Raw genomic sequence first — 26,022 nt, 5'->3', positions numbered from 1 at the left:
TCTATCTCTATAGCCTCTAATTTGATTTACAATTTCAGCTACTCTAGAAAAGAATTATTTGATAGATTTCGAATCCTTCATTTGAAAATTATCAAAACTCCTCCACAAAGATTGCAGCCGGATGGAAATGACTTTCTCATTTTTTTGAAACTCCTTCAAGGTCTCCTAAGCAACTTTGGCTTTAGTGATGCCGTAGATGCGAGGATAAATTGCTTCTCACTCCTTGATATAGATACCTCAAGGTAAGAGCATTCTTCTTCACATTCTCTTTGTATTGGGACTATTTTTCAATAGTCCATGTTGTACTTGATCCTACGGCGGGTGGTTCTTTATAGTCTTCTTCTATCAAATCCCACAAATCTTGAGGGATGAAGAAGAACATCATTTGATCACTCCAATACCCATAATTTTCACCCTCAAAGATTGAAACTTAACTTTGTGAATAAGAAAAGAGGATGCTGAAAGAAGATGAAGGATTGATAGCCATATCAAGCTAACCGTAACTCTGATACCAAATTTATTGTATAAAAAAGAATAATTACAAGTAGGAAGGAGTTTATTTAGAGAAAATCTGAAAAATACTTACTGAAAACTGAAAATAAGAAACTGAATTTGCAAAACTACTACTCCTACAATCTTTTTTTAACTTTTTTTTTACATATTTTCTATTATTAGCTTACAATATTTAAGACCATAATCCAGTGGACAAAAATCAAGCATTAAATACAATTTTAGAAGTCAAAAAACTTATTTTGAAACTAAAATAATCACTTATTATTCTTTACAACATTAAAGACTTAACAAACTTACTTAAAAATTTATTGCACGTCATTAAGGAGATTTTTCAAAACCTTTGACTTTTATAGAATGCCACCTGGACTGTTGACTAGACCCACACTAATATTTTTCAAAAAATCATAGATTACTTACAGAAACAGTGATTCCTGGCGTAACTCATTAGTTAGTTTTAAATATTCCTAATCCATGCAATATTTGGATTAGTAATGGCCATAGTTTCCATTATTAACAGCAACTAACAGAAATTAAGGGATTGGTCATTTGGGGATAATTATGCAAACGAATTTATGCTTATTAACTTCCTAACTGAAAATTTTGATATAGTTTGCCTGCTAGCATACTTTGATATGTGAAGTGGATATGGAGTTGCTGCAAAGTTTTTATTATTATAAATTAACAGAGAACGTCTCCCTTTATTTTGTCACCTGAGGCTGATGAGCTTTAGCTTGATTTTTATCATCTATTCTCGCATCCATATCTGTTTCCAAAATAAATATACAAAAGCCCTCTAATGACGAGGTATCTCCAATAACAGTAACCTACTTGAAAAAATACATGAAATGGGAGCACTGATTCCCAACAACTCTAGTTGTGAGGTTAATCTGAAAAAAGAGAACAGGCTGATCCTGTTTCCAACACTTGCCAGCCCTCTGAGTTCTAGTAGCCAGCATAGAATTGAGCAAATCAAAAGAATAATAGCAGAAAACAAGATAATGAAGCATGACGTTTTGGTGAATTCGGTGTTTACAAAAGAGTACATAGTTAACAGTCTTCCCAAGTTAATCTTCATGTTCCTCTTCACCTTCAGAATCTACATTAAAAAAGAAAGCATGACATAGATAGGAAAAACTTCAGTACTTTGGGACAGAAAAGAATGGAACATGAAAATTTATGGTAGTTTTAATGGCTATAAAGTTGATATGTTATTCTGGCTATGATTAATGATAACAGAAAAAGTTTAGACTTAAAGATTGACTTTATGAATCTACAATAGGGTCAGATGTGTGTGAGTTTTTGTGTATGTGCGTGCGTTTGGGCATTCATTTGGTGGATGTATTTTGCAAACACATCAATAGAAAAAGCAACTACCTGATCGAACGTCATCCCCAACATGTCCTTTGGACTGGATTTGTTTTACAAGCATCCGGTACATTAGTACCCACCAGTAAATGTGAAGAACAAGCAGAGAGAATAGAAGTGTATTGAAAACATAATAATATAGGGGTCCTTCAAACTTGTGCTTCTCCTTGTCCAGAGTCAATACAACTTCATAACTGCCACATCGGGCAAAAGAAATGAGAGATGAGATTATATGTTCTTGAAATACTCATATGAAACTTCCAGATAGAATAGAATCAACAGATTTGATATCAAATTAGAGAGTTTAGTATTAGTTGCAAAAATACAAATTATATAATGAAAACCTCTATTTTATGCCATGAGACTAATGTATTCATTTCCTTAATAGTTGATAACACAGAACTGGATAACTTCAAAGTTACTCTCGACCATGCCATATCAAACACGAAAAAAATATTATACTAGAAAAAAAACATGACAGAAATATCCAAAGTGAAAAATCAAGCCAAACCACGCCAAAATATTAAAGGTCTTTTTTAAGAGAACATGCCCTTTCAGCAATTTTATGCCGAGCCTAACATCCATATGTGTTTCTGGCAAGAATGGCCAATATCAGACATGGTTGAATATGATCTCACCTAAGCAGCCGCTAACTCGTGTTGTTCTGCTCTTAAGGACATAGTATGACAACTCTACACATGCTCTTTATGTATATGTATGTGTATGTGAATATGTATGTATGTGTGTATGTATGGCCAATATCAAATATGGTTGAATGAGCTCTCACCTAAGCACCAGCTAACTTGTATTGTTTTGCTCTTAAGAAGCACATAGTATGACAATTTTGCACATGCTCTATGTATACGTATATGTATAAGTGTATGTGTGTGTATATAACTAATACTCGCTGACCTTCCTAAAATCTAGATCTCAATATGTAATCTAGCCATTTTTTAAAGATTAATCTAGCCCATCTAAGTGACTGACGTTCTAATTTTGTTCCTTCAGCACTCTAGGCAACAGATCATTGACTTGAATCATCATGATAGGAACGGTGCTACAAGATCTAAGACCCTGACTTCATCATTAGCTTCCACTGCAAGCACCTCAGCCCTGAGATCTTCCTAATGTCATGGACGTCATTCCACCATGAAGATGATTGAGGTCCATGTAGGATTTTGGCACTATCATATTGCCAGTTAGCTATTCAGATGCCCTCTAATCAACAATCAATATGATATGAATCATCCATTTGATAAAGAATGTCTATGAATCTACCAAATCAACAAGGAAACAAGTCACATATTATCCAATCTCAATGATTGACTTTAGAGTTGTGATAACCCAGCCCGCAGGGCCTAAAGCCCACTAAGCCCACCCAGAAAAAAAAAAAAAAAAAAAAGGGAGAAGAAGACTCCTAATCGGAGTCTTCTCCTTCCTCGCTTCCGATTGGAATCGGAGTCCTAGGGCCATTGAAGGACCCTAGGATGAGCCCTATAAGAATCCCCCTCCTTTCCTCTAAGAGAGGACATAGCAATCACCGACGATCGTCGGTGTTCCTCTCCGAATTTTCCGATTGAAGGCGTGGCCCCTCGACTCGTGCTCGCCGTGATTTCTCGCCGATGGGGGTCATCGGAGGCTGAGGTAAGTCCTTCTTCCTCTTCCTCTCTTCTCTCCCTTCTTTTCCGTGCCTGTGGGCACGACTGCCGGCGACAGGAGTCGTCAGATTTTGTCGGAGAAGGCTCTGTTCGGCCTCTCCCTTTTCCTGATTTTTATGACACCGACGGTCACCACCGATCGTCGGCTTTGGCCTCTCCGAGCTCGGGAGGGTCGCCCCTTGCCGCCAGCCACCGCCGGGCGAGGTACGGCCGTGATCGGCCGGTCAAAGGCAAGGGGACCTCTAGGTCCCCTATTTCGGCCAAAGAAGGCCACGGGAAAAAAGAAAAGAAAACGAAAAGAAAAATAAAAAGAAAAAAAAAAGAAAAGAAAAAGAAAAGAAAAGAAAAGAATAATAATAATAATAATACTTATGAGAGAAAGTTTCTCTCATCTCTCTCTCTCTTAAGTCTAAACCATTTTCTCTCTCTAGAATTGGACTTTCTCTCTCTACTTTCTCTCTCTAAAAATTTTCTCTCTCTAAGAAGCCCTATGGATCTCCTATTAGGCCATCTTCTCCACTCCTAGGGACCTATGATCTTAAATCGATTTAGAGCCGAAGGGGGAGATTTATTAGACTGATCATCAAGTCGGTCATTTTCTTATATTATGTAATTTTATTAAATATATGAAATAAAATTTAATGATGATTTAATATTTTTAATAGGACTATCTGATTTATTTAAGGAAGATTAAAAGGTCTAGGACGATCGAGATATGTAGATCTTACGCTCCTTATTTATTTTTAAATCTCCATGATTTTCATGCATAAGATCTCTTATTGATGAAGTCATATTTTTCGTAAAATAAAGATCAGCATATGTGATATGAAAAAGTATATTTTATTATGAGCATTGATTGCATGAATATATTTTATAAAAAGTTGCATGATTATGAAGCATGAGATTTTATTGTTTTCCATCTATGTATATGTGTGTTTTAAGAAAAAAATACAAAGATTTCAAAGGCTCTCAGATAGCTATGAATGAATCCCTTCGGGAAGGTCAACATCCGGAGCTAGCATCCACACGAAACATGGCCCTGCCAGCGGGTATAAAGTTGGCACATGAATTAAGAACTCTGTCGATTAAGAAACATGGCCCTGTCACGGATATAATAGTGACATTAGCACGAACATCTGTAAGCCATTTTTTTTGAAACATGACACGAATACATGACAAAAATGATTTATGATTCATGATTGTAAAATATACATGATTTATGCATGAATGATGAGTTTATAACTTGTTTTATTACATGCTCTATGAAATATTTATTTTCACAATAATTGTTATTTGCGAAATGATGCATTATCATAAGAAATTTTATGCTTGATCCAGTAAGAAAGCGGAAGTCTACTTACTGAGCTAGTGAAGCTCATATTCTTTTTGTTTTCTTTTTCATGTACAGAGAAATAAGGCTAGGACTGGTAAAAAGGAAATCCAGACTTGGTGATCGGCAAAGCAAGCTTGAAAATTTTGTACTAGGAATTCAGTTTATGTTTATGGATTGTAGCTATTATGAATTTTGAGGCTTGAATTATTTTTGGATTTAGATGCTCTGAACCAGTTTTGATTTAATTAAATATTTGAATTGAACTTTATTTATGATGCACCTGTTATTATATTTAAGAAGATGAATTTTGGCTTCGTGTTATTGCGGACCCATCCCTCGGTAGCATGGCCGTGTTATGTCCCGAATTTGGGGCATGACATTTTAGATAAATTTTGGCTTCGTGTTATCGCGGGCCCATCCCTCAGTAGCATGGTCGTGTTATATCCCGGATTTGGGACGTGACATTTTAGATGAATTTTGGCTTCGTGTTATCGCGGGCTTATCCCTCGGTAGCATGGCTGTGTTATGTCCCGGATTTGGAGCGTGACCAGAGTGATGGTATGATCTCACTGTGTGCTCCTCATATGGTTCTTTATTGGGATGCTCTTCTGCCATCAAAATGCCAGATGGATCGTGATCATAACCTGCAAGGTTCTTGGTTGATAAATATTCAATTGCAACATCTTTGTGTGAGGGATATGCTCTTCACATGAGAAAGCTTCAATTGCAGGCCCTTCATGCAATAGTTCTTTAGCTTCTTCACCTCATGACTCTTGAACTGCACCGCAATTGCATCAAAAGTTGTCCTCATGGCAATCATCGATGTTTGTAAACCAGTCAATTCAGTTTCTTAATTGATGCTCTAACAAATCTTCAATGAAGGCACCAAACCAAGAATTGAGTTCAGTGTGTATAAGCTATGCTGAAGACAAGATAAGAGATCAAGAAGAAGATGGGAGCAATAGGTCTGGATATTTATGCTTTAATACTAAATTTAATGCAAGACAACCTAGGGATGACCTTCAATGCTCAGCAAGACTTAGGGAGGGATTTACTTAACGGTTATGGCTGATAAGACTGTTTGCTGTTCTGGCTCTGATTAGATTTAAGGACCAATGAAAGAACCACTAAACGTGCCCTAGGGCTGTGGTAGTAGAAAACATTGGAGGTATAATTCCCATGGGTTTTTGGCTAAATAAGTTGGTTCATACTAGACCTATAAGTACAACGAAGAAGATTGTTTGAAGAGAACAGAAGAGAGAAGAAATGTGGGACAGATAGAGAATAGTTGGCTAAACCTGGCCTTCAATCCTTCCACAAAGAGAGAGAGAGAGAGAGAGAGAGAGAGAGTTTAAAAAAAAACAACAACATATAGTGCCTTCTTGCCGGCAACTACTAGCTCAATTGGTTAGCACCTCTCCCCAAGGGCTTGCCCATGAAGGAGGTCCAAGGTATAAATCCTGGTATTGCTCAATAACATAATACACATATATGTGTGTGTATAGGTGTATGGAGTGCCTTCTTAATGCCTGAAAATAGGGCAACCATTTTAAGCAAGGTTCGCAATCTCGGTACCGAAACCCATACTAGTTCCACATCAATATAGCAGTATGCTTGGTACAGGGTTGAGCATACAGAGACTTCAGACATCTCCCATACTGAGTCTAGATTCAGTACCAATATAGCACAGCATGCACAGTAGGGGTGGTACACACTGTTATGGCGAATGCTGCTTTTAAGGCTTCTTCTATCAGCAATTTAGGACTTTGAAAGTGAATATAAAGTAAATCAGCGACCAACCCACTTGTTTAACTCCAATCAAGATCCCTAAAAATATTAATCTAAGATAAGTAGAACATTTCTGGACCACTTAAAATTCCTAAAACCATCCTAAAATCTAAAATGTACAGAAGTATAGACTGCTCTAGACTAGGTGACTGATGCTCTAATTTTTCACCTTTGACAAACCAAACAATAGATGATGGACTTCGATCATCATGATAAAAACTGTGCCACATAAGCTGAGCTCTTAATTTCAACAGTCCATGTTATCTCCTTCCCATCAACTTGTTACTATGGTGGGATGTTTCTGTGTTATGATTCTTTCCCATATTACCCTTTTTTCACTTCATAACCTTATTTTATTATAATCAATTTCCACTCCGCCCCACCACACACAATATAGAAGCTACGAGGGCAGGTCATCAGAAACCACTTTGATTTAGTTAGTTTACCAAATCTGGACCAATAGCATACACTTCTGTTTAAAGGAAGAAAAAGCACACCCATAGCACCATCTATCATATAGCAATTGGTCTAATCTGTCCCTTAACTTTAAAGTTTTCATGCCACGATATAGTCTAGGTTTAGCTAGTACTTTAGGATAAGATCGTTCTATAGTTCAAACTTCAAAGATAGTTGCGGATTGTTCCCCAATTCTGGGTATAATTACATAAAGTTTCTAAGGCCATCACTTGAGATTTAGAAGCATGTTTTAGTAAAACTAACATGATTTTTGGATGTCTCTCTGAGACATGTATTCAGTGCTTTTAGATGCACCAAATGATCACACTTTGACCGAATTATCTTGACCAAAAAGGATGATGATGGGATTAGATATGTAGATATCACTGTTTTTATTTCTTCATCAAAAGTTTTATTGGATGGCTAAAGATTAGTAAGTAAATCAATGATTTAGATTAAATACAGGTTCTTAGGGCTTAAGTAATTGCAACCTCTTTATGTAGGAGTGGTCTCTCCCTTGCTTTTTTTTCTTCAATTTTTTCTTCTTCCCCCATTTTCAAAGGATTAGCTCGTAACAAACCATATGCTATCCTAAAACATAGATTCAATCCTCCAGACTGTTCTATATAGAATCTGAATATAATCTCAGATCTTTACTGAAATATATGTGGATCTCTCCCAAGATATGATTCATGCCTGCTCATCAACCACCCTGCAAAAATTTTTACTCAAATTTTTCTGGACATTCAGGATCTACCACAGCGATAGAAATTGCTGTTTGTCATCATCATATGAATCATCTTAACTATAACAATCATCATTTGGAGAAGCACAAGTTCACCCATGTAGTCACTAGCCACCCCAAGTAGATTGTAAGAAGCAATCAACTATTATCAAATCAAATGTCATTGTTGATAATCCTTTTAACCTAATGATCTTCTAAATCCATTTTCAATGAAGTCAATGTTGCTCACGTAGATTGATTGTTTGAAAAAGTAGGTCATAAATTCAGGTATATCTAGGAGGTCATAAATTCAGACATATCTAGTTAACTTACTTGAAACAAAACACCCTTACACAAAAAGTTTTTTATCTTCACACCTAATGCTTAAATAAATTTTTCAGATAAGAAAATTTGCTATTAGTGTCATTTGTCACCATAGTATTGCAAACTATATGAAGAATCAAAACTCATGAGGCTTGTAACCAAACTGATCAAAGTTTGAGACAGTAAACAGTTGGAAGTTTAGATAAAAATGCTCACTGAAAGGAATACTTAGCAGCACAATGCAACTGTAATAAGTGCTTGCAAATATAATTCTTAAAAAATAGATTAATAAAGAGAGAATTATCTTGAATTGAAAGAAAATATACCATCATATACAATTTCAACGCATCATCTTTAGTTGCTAATCTTAATGAACTATAAATCCATTTATGATGCATTGAAACTGCCCTAAATGACTCATCCTTTTGCCACTGTGTGCAACAATGAGAGTACTGAAATCATGCAGTCTAGAATACCTACATTGAGCAAGTCATATTTACCTTGTACTTCGAAGGATCCAGAAAGGGAAGTATATGAGGCGAAGTATAAACCATGAAGCAACAAAAAGAGGAAATGACGCACTAGCCAGCCACTCACAAGAACTATATTTGGACATCTTCCCCGTTTCTAAAAACACATCACTTGCATCATGAATGGCTAACACAACTGATCCAACACGAGCAAACCTGTTTGCGGGGGTAAGATAAGAAACAGTCTCATGTCAAAAGAAACATAACCTTAGTAACTAATGACAGGAATAAAGATTTCTTTAAAAAGAAAGGAAGAAGAAAACACATCAACTATTTTATGGTTCAGACAAATTTCCAACCACAAATCCTGTAGAGTAAAACTTACCATTTGCCATTTTGCCTTTTTATGAACTCTGAAACTTATGCTTTTCATTTATAACAGAAAATTTTAGTTGTCTTTCTAATACTGATATTCATTTGGCAATTCATGGTTATACATATGGCTATATTCATGCCATATAAAACAAATAGAGAAAAGAATTTGTCTGTAATAATACAGCCACAAATTAAATGTGTATTAGTGTTGGCTTGTCTGTGTGTGAAGTCCGCTAATTCTGTGTCACAGAGGTGATATTTTATATAACTTGTGTGCTTGTAGCAATTCACGGTGATAAGCAAGGGGAGATGATCACTACAAAATAGGCACAGAAATTATAGTCCAAGAGGCACATTTAAAAATTGCAGTAAAACCAGAATTTGTTTTTTGTAATTACCTTAGCAACCAAGGCAAAGATGGTGATAACTTATGATGAACACATGCATATTTTTGATATTGTTGTACTCCTATGAACTAGGTAGTACCCTAGGGGTCACACCTCTACTCTCATTAAGAGACATTCTGGTTTCAACTTTCAAGTCCTGGATGGTGCATCCCTCCCCCAAGTATTTGGACCTCAGCAATTTATCATGGGTGGGCATTTCCTCCCTCTCTCTCTCTCTCTCTCTCTCTCTCTCCCTCCCTCTCTCTCTCTCACACACACACAAAAAGAACGAAAAGAAAAGGAAAAGCAAAAGTCATCTTCACAGTTGAAGACAATTTATAACATGGCTTAACAGTTATCATCTGTTTGCGAACTACGAGTAATTGTAAGTATTAGTGGAAACTGACGATCGGGCCCCTTGGAAAAGGTTGAAGTATTACTGGTCCCAGCTTGGAAAAGCTTTGTCAGTGTTGATGTCATGTTCCTATAGTTTGCTCCCTTCTTTCCTTGCACAAATAAGAACTCATTTCATGGTGGAGAGAATAAAGCTCTTTCCTTTTCCCATCTCTAGAGAACATTGAGTGTTGTACCTACTACTTCCTTTATACACCCATGATTATCAAGCTTCTTGAAGTGAGACCCATTCAACCAAGGTTCACATCTTAATATTGGACCTTGTACCAATATCATCCTGGTACAATGTCGGTATGCTCAATGCAGGGTCGGTTCAGCATATCAAGACTCAGTACACCCTCTGTACCAAGTCTCAGTTTGGTACTTGTACAATACAGTATGCCCAGTACAGGGGGGTAAACACTAATACAGTAAATCTTGCATTCAACCAGACACTCGACCACAATCAAAAAAAAAAAAAAAAAATCAACCTTCTCTAACATTGGCTGTTGGAATTGAAACTCCTATGGATCTTCATATTCGTATAGTTAAAAGGAAAGGAAAAATTAGAGTACATCTCATCTAATCCCGTTTACTTTGATAATTCAAGTGCAACATACTGATATTTTACACGTTGATTATTTTCCATGTCTACTGCAAGTCCCTGGCCAAACACTGATTCAGAAAGACTAAAGGCAAGCAATGTAACAGCATGCCAAGGCACTCCACAAAAATGAGATTTGGAGACTTGTCGCTCATCCGAAAGGAAAAACATGTTATTTTTTGTAAATGGTTATACATATTGAAGCATAATCACAACAGTGCATTGGAATGATTGAAAGTCATATTTGTTGCTAGGGGCATCCATAAACGTGAAGTGTAGTTTCATTTGAAACATTTTTCCTAGTACATAAGCTTGAGTCTGAGATTTCTTCTCAATAAATGCCAATCGAAACCAGTTATGATATCAACTTAGAATAGAAAGCTTCTTCATGGAGAACACTGAGATGTCCAAGGAAACCAAGGTTTGAATACAAGAGTGAGGTAAATAAAGTGCACGAGGCAAAATTTATGGTCCTGATTTAGTCAAACTATTATCGTAATGAAAATATGTGGACTCAAAAAGGTTGTTAATAACTCTATTCTCAACAAGCACAGTACCTCAACTCACATTACACTCATATAGTACTGGTAATATTATGACACTTTTCAATGTTACTAAAAGTAAAAAATTCTTTGGAATTCATTTTCTCTCAAGGAATTGGAATAACACTAAATATTTTTTCCTTGAAGTGAAAGCTGCCAAATCCACCAATGGTGATCCCAAGCCTGGATGAAGAAGTTGGAGGGTTGGCACTAGATTGACAGCAAGTCACAAAAAGCATGCGAAACTATGAAAGAGGTCCAAATTCAATAACATCAAAGGAAGCCATAGAAAGGAATTCCTAGCAAATGGGCATACATAAAGCTGACTCCAAATAATTTGTCCGAGTGATGATGATGGTTATGGTTGAGGAAGAAATGATTAAACTAAATAAAATGCCACTAAGCTATTAATTTAAAAAGATTAATTTCAAGCAAAGCCAATTAATGCTCCCACTCAAGGAGAATGTAGGACAATACCAAGGGTTGGTTGGTAAGCTAAATTATTTAATCATTCGGATATTGTATTAGCTATATATATATATATATCACAAGCCAATTCATGCAAACTCCAATGACCACATTGTATGCATTTTAGGCATGAGCAAGGAGTCTCCAAAACATATTATTCTTTTATATACATTTCAGCACTATAAATTTCAATCAAAAAAATTGAGCAAAATAAATAACATCCACAGGTTTAGATTTTCATTTTTGCAAGCCCCATCAATGAATTTTGCAGTAGGTGTAAAGTGCTCTCTTTCCATCCTAATTTTGTAATAACTCTACCTTATACATCCACACACCTATGTAACTACTTACATCTCAATGTACAAGCTAGATATATCATACACAGTGGAAAAAGAGGAGTTTGCGCACACTGCCAAATTCAAAGATGAAGCATTCAAAATGAAAATATAAACCATTGAGTATGATTTACAAGGTGTAAAATGTATACAAACAAAAATATCATGTGTTGAAGACCTCTTACCTTTGCATCAAGTCATCCCAAAATATAGCTTTTTATCAAATACAGAATACTTTTATTCTGGGACAAATTGATACATAAGCAAGAGGCCTCCAAAACAAATGTTCTTTATTTATAGGCACTTCTCACGCCGTAAATCATATTCAATAGTCTAGAGTTTCATCCTGCAAGAACCACCTTTAAATTTGTCAGACAGTGCATGTGTGTCTAAGTGTCCTGAATTGTCCCATAAAACTCAAACAGAGGGACATGGCTGTGTGTCTGTGTTTGTGCGTCTAAGTGTTCTGTCTAAAGGAGACCCTGGAATCAAGATAAAGGAGTGGAGAATCAACTTCATTTAGGCCACCTGAGAAGGGGCAGAGAACAGCACTCTGTTGCTTCATCTAAAGGGAAAACAAAAAAGAAATTCAGAGGAAGGAGCAAGGAGAACATGAGAATATCCAACACAGAGAGGCTCTGAGACAGACGAAAAAGGTGCAGAAAAGACAAAAACAACAAAACCAAATAACACAGCTGTGTAAATTAAGGTCAATTTTGATAAATTACATCAGCAAGGGAAAATTGCAGAAATAACTCTTGTGCAAGGTCTAGAAAAATTAGGAAGCAAGTGTAACACCATTGGGAGAAATTTGCAATAACCAACAATTTCATGGTCATAGTACAGCCAGTCACAATTCATACTCTAGTTGATATCATGATTCCATGTTACTTGTACCTAGTAGTGACAACGATTGACCTACACTAGCAGCCTTATCTTTGTTAGAGAAATTTTCAGCTGTATGACTGACAATGTTCATCTCACATGCAGCAAACTCCTACTAGGCCTACTCGAAACCTAATGTAGCATCTCAAGATTCTTGCCTTGAGAGCCTTCAGAGCTTGACATCCCTGTTGGTCATGTTTTGGCATCTAAAGAGGCAGGTCCATCTACATTCAGTCTTATAAGGTCGCTCCATGTCACACCAGCTAGCCTAGCTTTTTGAAGCTTGATTTTAACAATCAGCATGCTTGGCTGCTGACAGCTTTTTAAGCTGATTCACCATCAGTATCAATGTAATATTGTTGAGTTCCCCATTGCAGATGTTTGCTCAATCATCTATGCGATCACTAATCCATTATCTGGGATGGATTGCATTTGATTGCAATTCAATCATATTTTCTTCCCTGTTTCATGTCACTTCTACAATTATGGTCTTGTTCCACAAGTTTTCTCCATAACTACTCTGACGATATTTGCTTTCTCACCAGCAACACACTCATATGGCTTTTGTTCATCTGCTATGCTTGTGCTTCTACATGCTAATTAACCTCATTCCTATTTCTCTTCGTACATACTCAAGTTTCATCTATTTCTAGTTTGTTTATTAGAACCTTGACAAATTCCTTTCTACTCTGGCACATCATCCTTATCATGGCAAAGTCTCTATGTCAATCCACCATCATTCCTGGCCCAACCTTTCTCCCATATAAACGCCTGTTGTATTAGAATGAATATACATAGTATGGCACATTGGCACATGAACAAAAATCATATGCGGCGGACACTATAAAATATCATATGGGGCAGCCTTCATAGTGTGCCATGTTTTTTTTAATGCTTAAAAAATAAGGCTAAAAGTCAAAGCCTTTTTTCTATTAACGGAGTTATTAGTTCCGTGATTAAGACATTCTCTTTTTTTCTCGTTTTCAAGATACAGCGATACATATTATACGACCATATGATACACACTAAATATATAGCCAGACGATACATATTGTAAGCTTTTTTGATACACATCCAGCAACGATCCAATATACACCTACAGCTAAATTGATACATAGTTTACCGAACTTAGTTTCACCAGTACAGAATATATAACTAGTTGATATACACATAGTAAAATATTCATTCAACGTTCCAATACATATCTCTAGGTAAAGCGATACACAATTTTTAAAATATAGCATTCATCAGTACACAACACATGAACAAATGATACACACTAGATGGCTTATTGATACATACTGTAAGCTTTTTTAATACATACCAAGCAACGATCCAATACACACCTATAGATAAATTGATACATAATTTACCGAACTAAGTTTCACCAGTACAAAGTATATGACTAGTTGATACACACCTAGCAAAATATATACAATACATTAAAGTTGAGACCACAGCCTTCCTACAGTGACAAGTGTCGGCTATCCACAGAAGGATAGATGGCATGCATCCAAAAATAGTTTTTTTTTTATTTTTTTCCCCTCGAACCATTCCCGAGCCCTCTGGAACCTTCCCCACCACAGCCTCTAGCCTCCCTCCTGCTCTCCTCACTGCCACATCCTGCTGGTCTCCGTCGTCACCCTTATGTGCTTTCCTTCCCACAAATCTCTGACTCTCGCCGCTCTCCTCGCCACCACCTATAATCAGTTTTTGTCGTCGCCTTCCTCTCCATCATCACCGGCATTGACCTTCCCCCTCTAATCTCCCTCACGATGCCAACCTCTTCCCCGCTTTGCTCGCTGCCACCTCCCACCATCCCATTGTCGCCTTCCTCCTGATCCTTACCAGCATCGAGCTTCCCCCTCCAATCTCCCTCAGGTGCTTTCCTTCCCACAGATCTCTCTTTTTTTTTCTTTTTTCTTTACTTCATCCCCTTCATGAACACTCCATTTAGGTTTTTTTTATTGCCTTTCCTTTGTTTCCCCTAAGTTTTCCTATGTTTTCCCTCTTACTTCCTCTATTTTTTTTTCATTCTCAGGTGTCTCAGTCGGGTGGGAGGCTTGGAGCGGCCGAATGGGACTCTTGAGGATGGAAAAAATAGAGGAGAAACAAGTGAAAATGTGAAAATGTAGGAAAAATCAACAAAAATAGGGGAAAGACAGAAAGAATTTAAGGGTAAGACCTTTCGCCACATAGATGATCTTTTTTTCTTTTCCCTTCTTTTTCTTTTCATTTCATTACCTTTGTCAGAGATCTATGGGGAAGGAGAGAACTTGAGAGAGATTAGAGGGCTTTCTTAGGTTTAGATTGGGTTTTTTTCTGGAGTATGTGGGATTTTGTGCGAGTTGTGGTGGAGTGAGTTGGTCCCTTGAGGTTTTGAGAGCTTAATCTTGGTAGAAGCATGATATTTGGTAGGGTTTAAGGATTTTTGATCAAAAGGATTCTCCTTTGGCTACAAAATTTTCGATTTATGGGGCTCTGTTCTAATGATAACGATGTGGGGGGCTACCTGACGGGGATTGCCGGCAGGTGGCATTTTTGGTGGAGGCATGGTGTTAGTATTGGCTTGGACTAGTAGAAATCCAGCCATGGAACAAAGGGATGATCCATGCAAAAGAGAACCATTAGACAGATTGTATGGTGCTATGTTGAGGACTATTGCTTTGCTTACAAAGTGATGAATCCAATATCCAATAAATTGTAAGCATAGAGTTTGCCACTGGCACCCATCCTTTCACAGGTATCGTTTCCCACTTTTTTTTTCATTTTTTTTCCTTTTTTCCATCTCCCTCTTCTCATTGTTAGTTTCATCTAATCTCTCTATCCTTATCTTTTCACATGTTTCAAACTTTCAGCATGACTTTATGACAAACTAATGATGCATACTAACCTATTTGTTTATTATTTACTTCTAAGTGAATTTAGTAAGCCAATAAAAGCATTATAAGAATTTCTTTAGATGTATGCTTGAAAATAAAGTTGTCAAATAGTATAACTTTCAGGTTTCATATGATCATTGACCAATAATAGCGGAGGTTTTGACACATTGAATCAACATTAAAGGTTAAGAATGTCTAGAGATTACAGAACTTAAATGTTTTGACTACAATGCTCAGCTTAAGATGTCTCAAAAATGTTCTTTCCTGAATTGTGCAATTGAATTGAAGTTTAAATACTTGATATAACATGAGTTTTAATTAGGAATCATGAGGCAGAAATGATCTAAAATGGGCATAGACAAGGCAAAATCTAACTGAGATTATCTTTACACTTTGAAACAATATTTTCAGAACCCATTATTATAGATCGCTTTTGTGACCAGGTGAATTCCAATCTTGATCCATTTTAGTCTCTTTATAAAGGATCTTATAGGTGGTTGTGAGTTTTGCCTTTAAGTTTATTGGTAGTTGTTTCTTCCAGAAATGATTTTTTTACCTTTATTTTATTAAGATTTATTTTATTATATTATTTATCATTAGAGTAAGCTAATCAAGTGATTTTCTTTTCCATGTCTTAATGCAATTTTGTTGATTTAGCTATGTTTGCTCATATCACTTAACCGTGGAGTATTTGATCATTTAGATAGTTCTTTTTCTCCTATTATATTTAGCTTTATAAGTCAATTTAAACGGATTTTTAGATCAAGATAAAAATATTATTCTAAAGAGATATGATGTGTATGATGTTAGGCAAGTTTAAAAAAATATATATATCAAATTTTAGAATTTTTGGTAAGATATTTTTAATGATTCTAGCTTCATAGCCCTAATTATGGGGACAATACATTGCCCTTATAAAATACATAATATAATCTTTTTTAAATATTTTGTGCTACATAAATCTGTCGAGTTCTATCTTTGAACCATAGAAATAGAAATTAATCTCTACCTAAATAGCTTTTTGGATGTTGCTCGATTTTTCTCATTGAAAACAATACTTGCACTAAGATTTCATCAATCTATGCGTAAAAATGTCTGGCCTTTCAATTTTTCCATATTTTTTTTTGTTTTTGTTGATTTTTTCTATGTTTTTTCTTGATTTTTTTTTTTACCATTTCTATTCGCAGGAGTCTCTATCAGGTGGAAGGCTCGGAGTGGCCAAATAGAAAAGTTTAGATCCATCTCAATCAGGTGGGAGGCTTGGAGCAGATGAGGTAACTCTCTCTCCTCTCAATAAAATTTATTGAAATCTATTATTTTTCATAGATTATTTTTTACTATTATTTGATAGTTTAAAAAATTTATTATTGCCTTGATGTTAATTTGATTCAAGATTGGACAGCTTAAAGGTAATTAAATGATGATTATTGTCCTGATGTTAATTTGATTTCAAGATTGAACAACTTAAAGGCAATTAAATAATGATACAAAAAATTTATTACTATAAATTTAATTTCAAAATTATAGATTTTTCTACTATCTCAATGGACTTTCCAACAATGAAAATAATATTTATGATATATATATTTTTTGTTAAAAAAAGAAGCAAGTTATAGCTGTCTATTTTTTATGGATGATTTTATAGTTTTGAATTCATCTATTGAGTAGATATCTTTAACAAGGTGTTCACTATATTTGGCTCCATATTAGTTTATTGATAAACAAAAAAATTATAAGATTTTTAACTTTTATTTTATTAGAATTTGTTATATTATATTATTTATTATTAGAGTAAGTTAATCGAGTGATTTTCTCTTTGATGTTTTTATATGATTTTGTTGACTTAGTTATGTCTGCTCATTTGACTTAACTGTGGAGTATTTGATAATTTAGATGGTTCTTTTCCTCCTATTATGTTTAGCTTTCTATGTCAATTTAAATGGATTTTTAGGTTAAGATAAAAATGTTATTCTAAAGAAACATAATGTATACGATGTTAGGTACATTTAAAATATATATATATCAAATTTTAAAATTTTTGATTAGATATTTTTAGTGATTCTAGCTTCATAGCCCTAACTACAGACGTCCATCCTAAAAATATTTTAAAATATATTTAGGATTTATTTTTAATTAGTTTTTTAAAATTTTTCTATAAATATTTAATTTTTCTCTTAATTATAATTGGATAAATGGATATTGTTAAAATTTCATCAAGAAAGAAATTTGAAAGAAATTATCAAGAAACTGGGATTGTATAAATCAATATACAAACTTGAGATTCAATGCAACATAATAAAGTTATCGACCGCACTCAATAGGTAAGAATGTGAATCTCATTATCATTTTTTTTGTTATTAATTTCTTATTATGTTTCAAGAATACATTACTATTTTGATAGCTTTTGATTTGTAGAAAAAAATAAATTTTAATTCTATACAGGAAAAGGTCTTGCCTTTCAATTTTTTTCATCTTTTTTTTCATTTTTTTGATTTTTTTATATTTTTTTCTGATTTTTTTTAAATTTTTTCTGTTCGCAATGAGAGGCTCGAAGCAATCGAATAGGAAAATTTAGATCCATTTCAATCAAAAGGGAGGCTTGAAGCAGTCAAGATAACTCTCTCTTCCCCTATCAATGAAATTTATTTAAACATATTATTTTTCATAGATTATTTTTTACTGTTATTTCGTAGTTTAAAAAAATTATTTTTGTCTTGATGTTAATTTAAAACAAAATTTTAAAGTCACAGATGAAGTTCTAGATAGGGATAATATTTAGTGTCTCATACATGATATATGTAGCCATTTATTATGCTACTATTAAGTACCAATTACTTTGCATTGAATGATTGTATGTTTTTAGAGAGTAGAAATAGGATCAAGATAATTTTTTAAAATATTATATATTTAAAAATATTAATTTTTTTATTATTATATTTTATTATTTTTTATCATCATTTAAGTAGAGCCCGCTGCATAGCGCAGGTTAGTTGCTAGTATTTATGCAATATTTCAATACACATCTTTAGATAAAGCGATACATAGTTTTTAAAACATAGCATTCATTAATATACAGCACATAAGCAAATAATACACACTAGATGGCTTATTGATACATACTGTAAAGCTTTTTGATATAATCTAACAACGATCTAATACATACCTATACATAAACTGATACATAATTTACTAAATTTAGTATTTACTGATACACAAGATATAGTCAATTAATACATACCTAGCAAAATATTCATCCAATATCCTAATACACATCTCTCGATAAAACCATACGTAGTTTTCGTGAACTTTTAGATGCAAAATTCTAAGAAAAGAAGAGAAACTTGGAAGAGGAGAAAAGGTCAAGGTGTGTATTGGATTATTGCTGGGTGCATATCAAAAAAGGATTACAATATATATCAATAAGCCATCTAGTGTGTATCATGTGCTCATATGCTGTGTGCTGATGAATGCTATATTTTGAAAACTGTGTATCATTTTATCTAGAGGTGTGTATTGAAATGTTGGATAAATATTTTGCTGGGTGTATATCAACTACTCATATACTGTGTACTGATAAATACTAAATTCAGTAAACTATGTATCAATTTAGGTGTAGCTGTATATTAGGTTGTTGTTGGGTGTATATCAAAAAAAACTTACATTATGTATCAGTATCACCTAATTATATATTTAATGTGTATCATATAGTCATATAGTATATATCACTATGTGCTGAAAACGAGGAAAAAAAAGAATGCTTTAATCACGGGACTAATAACTCCATTAGTAAAAAAAAATTTTGACTTTTAGACTTATTCTTTAAGATTAGTATTAAGAGAAACGTAGCATATTATGAATCCCACCCCATATGATATTTTATAGTGCCACCCCATATGATTTTTGTTCGAATATGGACTATATTCTCCATGTATCATTATATATTCTGTACATGCATTTATCATGTACAAAGGTTATATACACAACCTTAATGCTGCCTTATGATCACAAACAAGTCCTACATAACTGTGCATTGACACAAAGATGCAAACAAACACAAATAGCTTTAAGCCCTAGCAAGATAATGCTTTCACTTTCATACTTGACCATCAAGTTTCAAATAATAAATATTGAAAATAAGATAGAACACTCAAAGGCACTAAACAGCAAGAAGGTACAGAAAATATGGTTAAAACCATGAGTTGGATATCAGCACACCATGGTTCCATAGACAGGATTGGTGAGCAAGGATGATAGAAAATATTTAGGGCTCATAACCAATATCCAGTACCGAGGCAAACCTGAATATATAAGACAACACTATAAGAACAACACTTGCCACATGATGAGACATTGACACTCCAAAGTCTGACCGCCTTGTTTCCCATAACATCAGTGCAAATATTGAATATGTGTAAAATCCAGCAGCATACATGTATACAGCCTTAAGTTTAAATCTGAGAAAAAGGAAACAGAATCATTAGATATCCATATAAATAAGACATTCTCCTCACAAAGTTAACAGAGAAGAAGAGGATCTATGTAAATCTTACTTTATTTTTTGATCTGGCCAAACCTGCTCTCCTGGTCCTACCCAAAAGTATCTGGTATTTTTGAACCATGGCTCATTATATGTAACAGACAGAGATAGAAGCTCTTCCGAAAGAAAAAAAACACACTTCCAAGCTGACTCCTGAAATTTTTTGATCTTTTTTCGTCTTTCATTAGTTTCCAGTCCCTTTCCTATAAGTCGCTTTGCCAACCTCTACATCAACCAAAGAAAAAAAGTAGCCCAAAATATCAAACAGGACTCGAGAAAAAGACATAAGAAACTGTAACAGTGATCCAATAAATCATCAAATGTGCCACTCACCAAATCCTCAATCAAATTTCACTTAATTTTCGCATTGATTAGATCAGTCAACATTTATACATACCGGTCTAAATGACTGTATGGTTTAATAATTACCAGTGGTTCACAACTAATGATGGAGTCATAATATTATACATATGGCTAAATATTCAAAATGATATAGTAAGTAGGTATTATCATATTTTTGGATTTTTTTTTTTTGTGGAATGGCACAGATCCTTAAAATTCATTTACCACTCTGGAATCTGGGCTCCAATCTAAGAACAGTATCCCTCCTGTTTATCAGTATGAACTGCAAAATAATTGAGAACGATGGGGAGAATATAAGGATGAAAACAGTGGATAAAGTTTTTGGTGACAAAACTGCTATTACAGCACTACATGCCTCAAGCTTCATTTGGTAAGGATTAGAGAGGATAAAAAATGCACTAATCTTCCTCCTAGGTCCAAGAATATAGTAGCTTAGGCTGGTTCAAAGGCGAATCAGCTCATAATATCAAGTACAATGCGTTGAATCGTCATTTAGTATCAGAGTTTGCATGTTAACCTTTTGGACAAACATGTTTGGCTATGAGACCCTACAAATAGTGATAAAAGCAAACAAGAATGATGATTAAGGTCACAATGATGTCAGTCCAGAAGACCATGCTTCTATTCCTTGGAGCCCAGCTAGCTAGTTGATATAGGTTGAGATATTGTAGAATTTCAGTATACTGATTGATAACGGATATAATAGCAAGTCATCAACAGACAATCTCTGCAAATTGGAGGACAACCTAGATGATGAGTATGATGCGGATAAGGACTGTTGTGCTTTCTTCATTTATATTGTTTCATGGATACCTCTTCCCCTTAATGTAGATCTTTTAACATAATGAAAGATCTCTCTTAAATAATATATGTTGTTTGTATTATTTCATACTTTCTGTGCATCGACCAGATCAAGGTGCTAAATTGATTTGGAAGGTCAAAAATCTTGTTTGAAAGCTCAAACATCTCTGTCACACTAAAGAAATCAAGGTTTGAAGGTAACCTAGATCTCAAGAAAAAAAATTAAAAAAATGATGACATATTTAAGCATGTCTTAATGTTTTTGGCAACATATCATGCCATTCCTACCAGCTCTCAGGCCCTGGCCACCACACAAAGATGACAAGCTGCATTGCTAGGAGGTACCCAAAAAGAAACACTTGGGTTCAACCATTTTGACCAAAAATGCATGTCATGCCTTTCAATGGTCGAATATATAATTTGTAAAAGTGCATGTCAAGGTTCCACATGCTACCAAAAGACACTTTTAAAAAACTATTTAACTTCACATTCAGTTCGCTGGTATCTCATAATAGCTAATGATATAACAGAATATCCATATACTTCTATAGAATAACAATTTCAAACCCTACAATTACAATGCATAAATAGTACCAAAGCTCACTAAGTTTATGTCTAAAAATCTTGTGAAAACTTCCTAAATCTTAAATTATTTACAGACAAATCACTACTCACTATTTTTCAGCATCTCATTAATAGTAAAGGTGTCCAAATTGTTATCTTTGATAGAAATGAAAAGACTAGCCTAGCTTAACAAGCATAAGCCTACAGATCAGTGTAGATCCTTTCACAGTTCTTCCCGATGATCAACGTCCAACTAATACAAGGGGCAAAGCCTCCTTCTAACCAATAAGGAATGACAATGTGGCTGGATGTGAGCCAAGTATACTTGTGCTTTAGACCATTGCATGCGCAAAATTTTATGCTTAGATCAAATCCTGTCTAGGCTCAGGCTGATCCGAAAGCAGCTTAAGTCTAGGCCAAAGCTCAAATTATCTTTTGATACATAATTTGCATAGTAAATAACATTTTTTTATGCAAAATCTATGTTGACCCCTCATCTCTTCTCCAACACACCCTTGTTGTGTCCTCTCCTCTTAACCTACTTCTTCCTACAATGCCCTTTTCTTTTCCTCCTCTTCCTCCTCTTCCCTCTCCTTTTGTCTCTTTCCTCCTATTTTACCTTCTCCTTCAATTCATCACTGCTCCATGTCTTATTCTAAGTCTTCTCAATGGCCTTCTCAACACATCTCAACCCCCTAAACCTCCGCTTCACTGACCTAAGCTAGAGTCTCCAACCAACCACAGTGCTAATCTGCCTCAAACTCCCAAGACTCTGCCACTCAAATTGCCATTTCTTCTTCTGAAAGACACCTAGTTTAAGAGGAGCAACCTTATGATTCATAGTTTGGGAGGAGGGGGGGGGTGACCTTATTGTGTCTTCTACGACATAAAGTATACATTCAAGACCAGCATGCCGATCAATAATCAAAATAATTAGAGTAATGAAAATATTGCAAAGAGAAGGCGAGAGACAATATCCAAATATTTAACTCTCTTAATTCTATTGGAAAGTTCGAGGCTTCTTTCCTAGAGGCAAGCATCTGAAAGACTTGAAAAGAGAATTAGTCAATCAAATTCATAAGTTGCAACAAGAAGAAGAAGAAAGAAACTACTTAAGAATTCTCCCACTTCTATCTCATTGTCTCTTGTTATCTTGTTCGCTCCAATATACATCGAAAAAGCATAAACTGAAAACTCATCATCTTTCTCATCCCTCAAGTAGAATACAAGAGGTTACTCGCTTTCATGCTTTTTAGATATAAGGGCACTTCCGATAAAACTTGCTGCTTGTCAAGATAGCGCCAATCCAAACGGCTCTATTTTTACCACACGAGGGCTATACCTGCATTAGCAAAACAACTACAAAGACTAGATTTTTTTTTTTTTTTTTTTTTACCGCATATCAAAAGTGGTCAGAGACTCGAAACTAATCCATCCACCCAAAATACAAGAACCTAGTTTCCCGAATCAAAAACTCATCCAACTAACGACTTAAAAATGGGATTTTTAAGCCAAAAAAACCGTGCAAAACAGGAATAACAAAGACCTATCCCGATTCAATCAATTCTAACACGGGAAACAGATGAAACCGAGCAAAGGGAACCTCGAAACCCACCTCGAACACGAATCTATTAAGAAGGAACCGGACGGTAAGGAAGAAGAGCACGACGAAGGGCAGAGCGACGAAATCCTCGTAGGCGGGGTAGGACTCCTGCTCCCAATCCACGGACGACAAAGCTTGGACCAGTCCCATATCCAGCGGGCTCGCGATCGAGAGAAAGCGACGCCAATCGAAGCGGAGGAGGGATGGAAAGAATTCGAGCGATCCAGAAGAGATGGGATCGGGGAAGGGCGATACTGGGAGGCGAAAACGATCCCCTCTTTGTCCAGCATGAAACTTCTGCTATGCTGTAGCGACCACTATTTCTCCAAATTTTTTTTTTTCATGGACATCAACTTCCGTATTTTTTTCTTTTTTTGGGTACGCGTAGATTTAAATATCATTCTACAAATAAATGAAGTCCGGCTCAGCGAAGAAAGAATGAACATGATGGGCTTCCGCAGACGCTGGGGGCGATAGAAAGACCATGTGCCCCAACATTCTCCGATGGGAAAGAAAGATTCCAAAGACCCGATCGGAGGGCTGAAAATGGATCAGGTGATCCCTGGATTCCATCAGATCTCTACCCGCTTAAGCTCAATCCTATTTAATCATTTGGATTTATGGAGTTGGATTAATGTGTTTAAAAGATTAGATTACATTTAAGATATATATTTTCTTATTCAATGCAAATTCATCATGGTTTATGGACTGAAGGGCTCTGAAACAGATCACATATTATTATATGACCCGACCTTGTCTATCTCAAAATTTTGTAACTTTAAAATCTCTAATCCTTCTTTCACTCGTTTCGGATTTGTAAGTTGCATATTAAACTATTTATTTATAAATGGATGGCTCAACTTGAACTGCACTGTTGTGGATAACAATGGTGGTTCATATCAAAATTATTATTTAGTTTCCGATATATAATGAGTATTATAGTTTTTTCTTCTTGTATTGGATCTGAACCTAGACCCCACCTGGCCTAGATAGAACCCATTTGGTTGGATTTGTACCCCATCCGGCTCAAAAAAAAAATGATGGATTTCAAATATTTTTTTTCAAACCTAACTTGACATGATATGGTCAGCCAATGAGTTGGATCTGGAGTGTAAAATCATGATTTAAAGCAAAAAAAAGGAAAATAACTAAAAAGAGTTCAAGTCTTACTAGACCTGATCGAAATGCACCTTGTTTGCATCCCAAATTAATTGTTATGATGATACAAAGATGCCAAAGCGTGCACGCTTTTGACAACGAGTAATCATATTGACACATGATATGTTCATTTAGGTTGCCAAAATTAGATGCATTAAGTATTGCAGCTTTTTGTCGACTTGGATCTTAGTCTGGTAAGATGCATTTACTTCTCCTGGTTCGTGTGAATTCCAATCAAGAAACAAAAATACAATCATTGACGGAAGGAAACGTGTCATGCTTTTATGATGCCGTGTGATCGGAAATTTCAATTAGCTAACGTTGACTAACAAGTTTGTCCAGAAGAGAAAGATGGAAATACAACTATCTATGCACGTGGGAGGAAGAAAAAAGTCAATTACGCACCCAATCCATCCATGTCAAGGGCTCCCATGGAGAATTGGACCATCCACCATTCATTTCCCAAGAAATTGTAAGAAGAGAAATCAAATACCAGGACTTCTGTTCAAACTTTGAAACTTCGATGTTCCCAAAAAAAAACTTCCAAATTTCGATCAGTTTCGCAAGAGAGAGGCGTTAATTGGAGACCTTGGGGCGGCCGGTCAATATTTTTGGATGATGTGGAAGCTTCTTTGAGACTAAATGGAGGCGGCTGACTTGATGGATGGTCCGGGTACTAGCGCTTCTTCTGACGAAGAACTGGAGTTCCACAATCTTGGAAGATGCCAACGGATGAGTATTCATGTTGCTCCCACAAGTATCATTTCGTTAGATCCATGAGGATCCATATACGAGATAAAATTTTTATAGTTGGATCGGTCATGAAAAAAATTATAGTCGGATATACTTTGAAAACATTTATCGAAAGATGAGTGATCATGCGAGCTTACATATATGCATTAAAATATTAAAAAAAAAGAATGGATAAACTCTGAAAGAATTTGAATCATTTAGATAAACATCACGTAACCATTTTTTTTTTTATAGATGTCCCAATATATGAATGATGATGATCCAATTATAATTTCTTCCATAATTGGTTCGGCTATAGAAGTTTCTTCTCCATACATGTATACATTTGGTCCTGTATTAGCTATGCTTTAGCTAATCTTTTTGGATAAGATTTTAATTATTATAAAATTTTTAGATAATAGTAGATGATTCCAATGATCTTTATTTGAATAAATAATTTAAATCATCAATAGTGGTGAAATGGCTTAAAAAAATAAGGAGTAGATGCATTTATCACCTTATTTCCCATACGGATAGAGGGAACGGTGCATGGGGGATGATGATAGTATCCTTTTCCCTTCTACATCTCCAAATCCTGTATTAGATTTTTTTTCCTCCCATTTTTTAAAAACATATGCGATCTCCAAAGATGTCAATCCAATTTTTTTGTTTAATTCTTTAGTTTTAGGTTTTTGATTTTTTTTTTTTGATGAATGAAGAAAATGCTTTGAAATATCTGCCTAGTGCATGTGAAATTTTTTTC

General features: G+C 35.1%; 1 protein-coding gene across 2 annotated transcripts; it reads right to left on the bottom strand.

Annotated features, from left to right (window-relative positions):
* Positions 1 to 1,238: 1,238 nt before the first annotated feature.
* LOC105049895 (ASC1-like protein 1) lies at positions 1,239 to 23,758 on the bottom strand. Of its 2 annotated transcripts, XM_010929679.4 has the most exons (6): positions 23,382 to 23,722; positions 20,052 to 20,263; positions 19,800 to 19,955; positions 8,662 to 8,847; positions 1,888 to 2,072; positions 1,239 to 1,609 (listed from the first exon to the last, which is right to left on the bottom strand). In XM_010929679.4, the coding sequence occupies exons 1-6, from the start codon at positions 23,517 to 23,519 to the stop codon at positions 1,578 to 1,580; spliced, it is 909 nt and encodes a 302-aa protein (XP_010927981.1). In that variant the 5' UTR covers positions 23,520 to 23,722; the 3' UTR covers positions 1,239 to 1,577. The 2 variants fall into 2 exon arrangements, with proteins under 2 accessions (XP_010927981.1, XP_010927982.1); XM_010929680.4 differs by lacking the exon at positions 20,052 to 20,263 and having other exon boundaries at positions 23,382 to 23,758.
* Positions 23,759 to 26,022: the final 2,264 nt, after the last annotated feature.

Source organism: Elaeis guineensis, chromosome 8 (assembly GCF_000442705.2).
Source record: "Elaeis guineensis isolate ETL-2024a chromosome 8, EG11, whole genome shotgun sequence".
In the NCBI taxonomy this organism is placed as follows: Eukaryota; Viridiplantae; Streptophyta; class Magnoliopsida; order Arecales; family Arecaceae; genus Elaeis; species Elaeis guineensis.
Note: the sequence above shows the minus strand (reverse complement) of the source record. Positions and strands in the feature narration are given on the sequence as shown.

Coding starts and splice junctions, on each gene's coding strand:
- LOC105049895 (XM_010929679.4), bottom strand. CDS start 23,519: ATGGGACTGGTCCAAGCTTTGTCGTCCGTGGATTGGGAGCAGGAGTCC. Junction 8,848..19,799: donor GTGTTGTCTTATATATTCAG/GTTTGCCTCGGT, acceptor CCCCGCAAACAG/GTTTGCTCGTGTTGGATCAG. Junction 2,073..8,661: donor TGGATCCTTCGAAGTACAAG/GTAAATATGACT, acceptor CCGATGTGGCAG/TTATGAAGTTGTATTGACTC.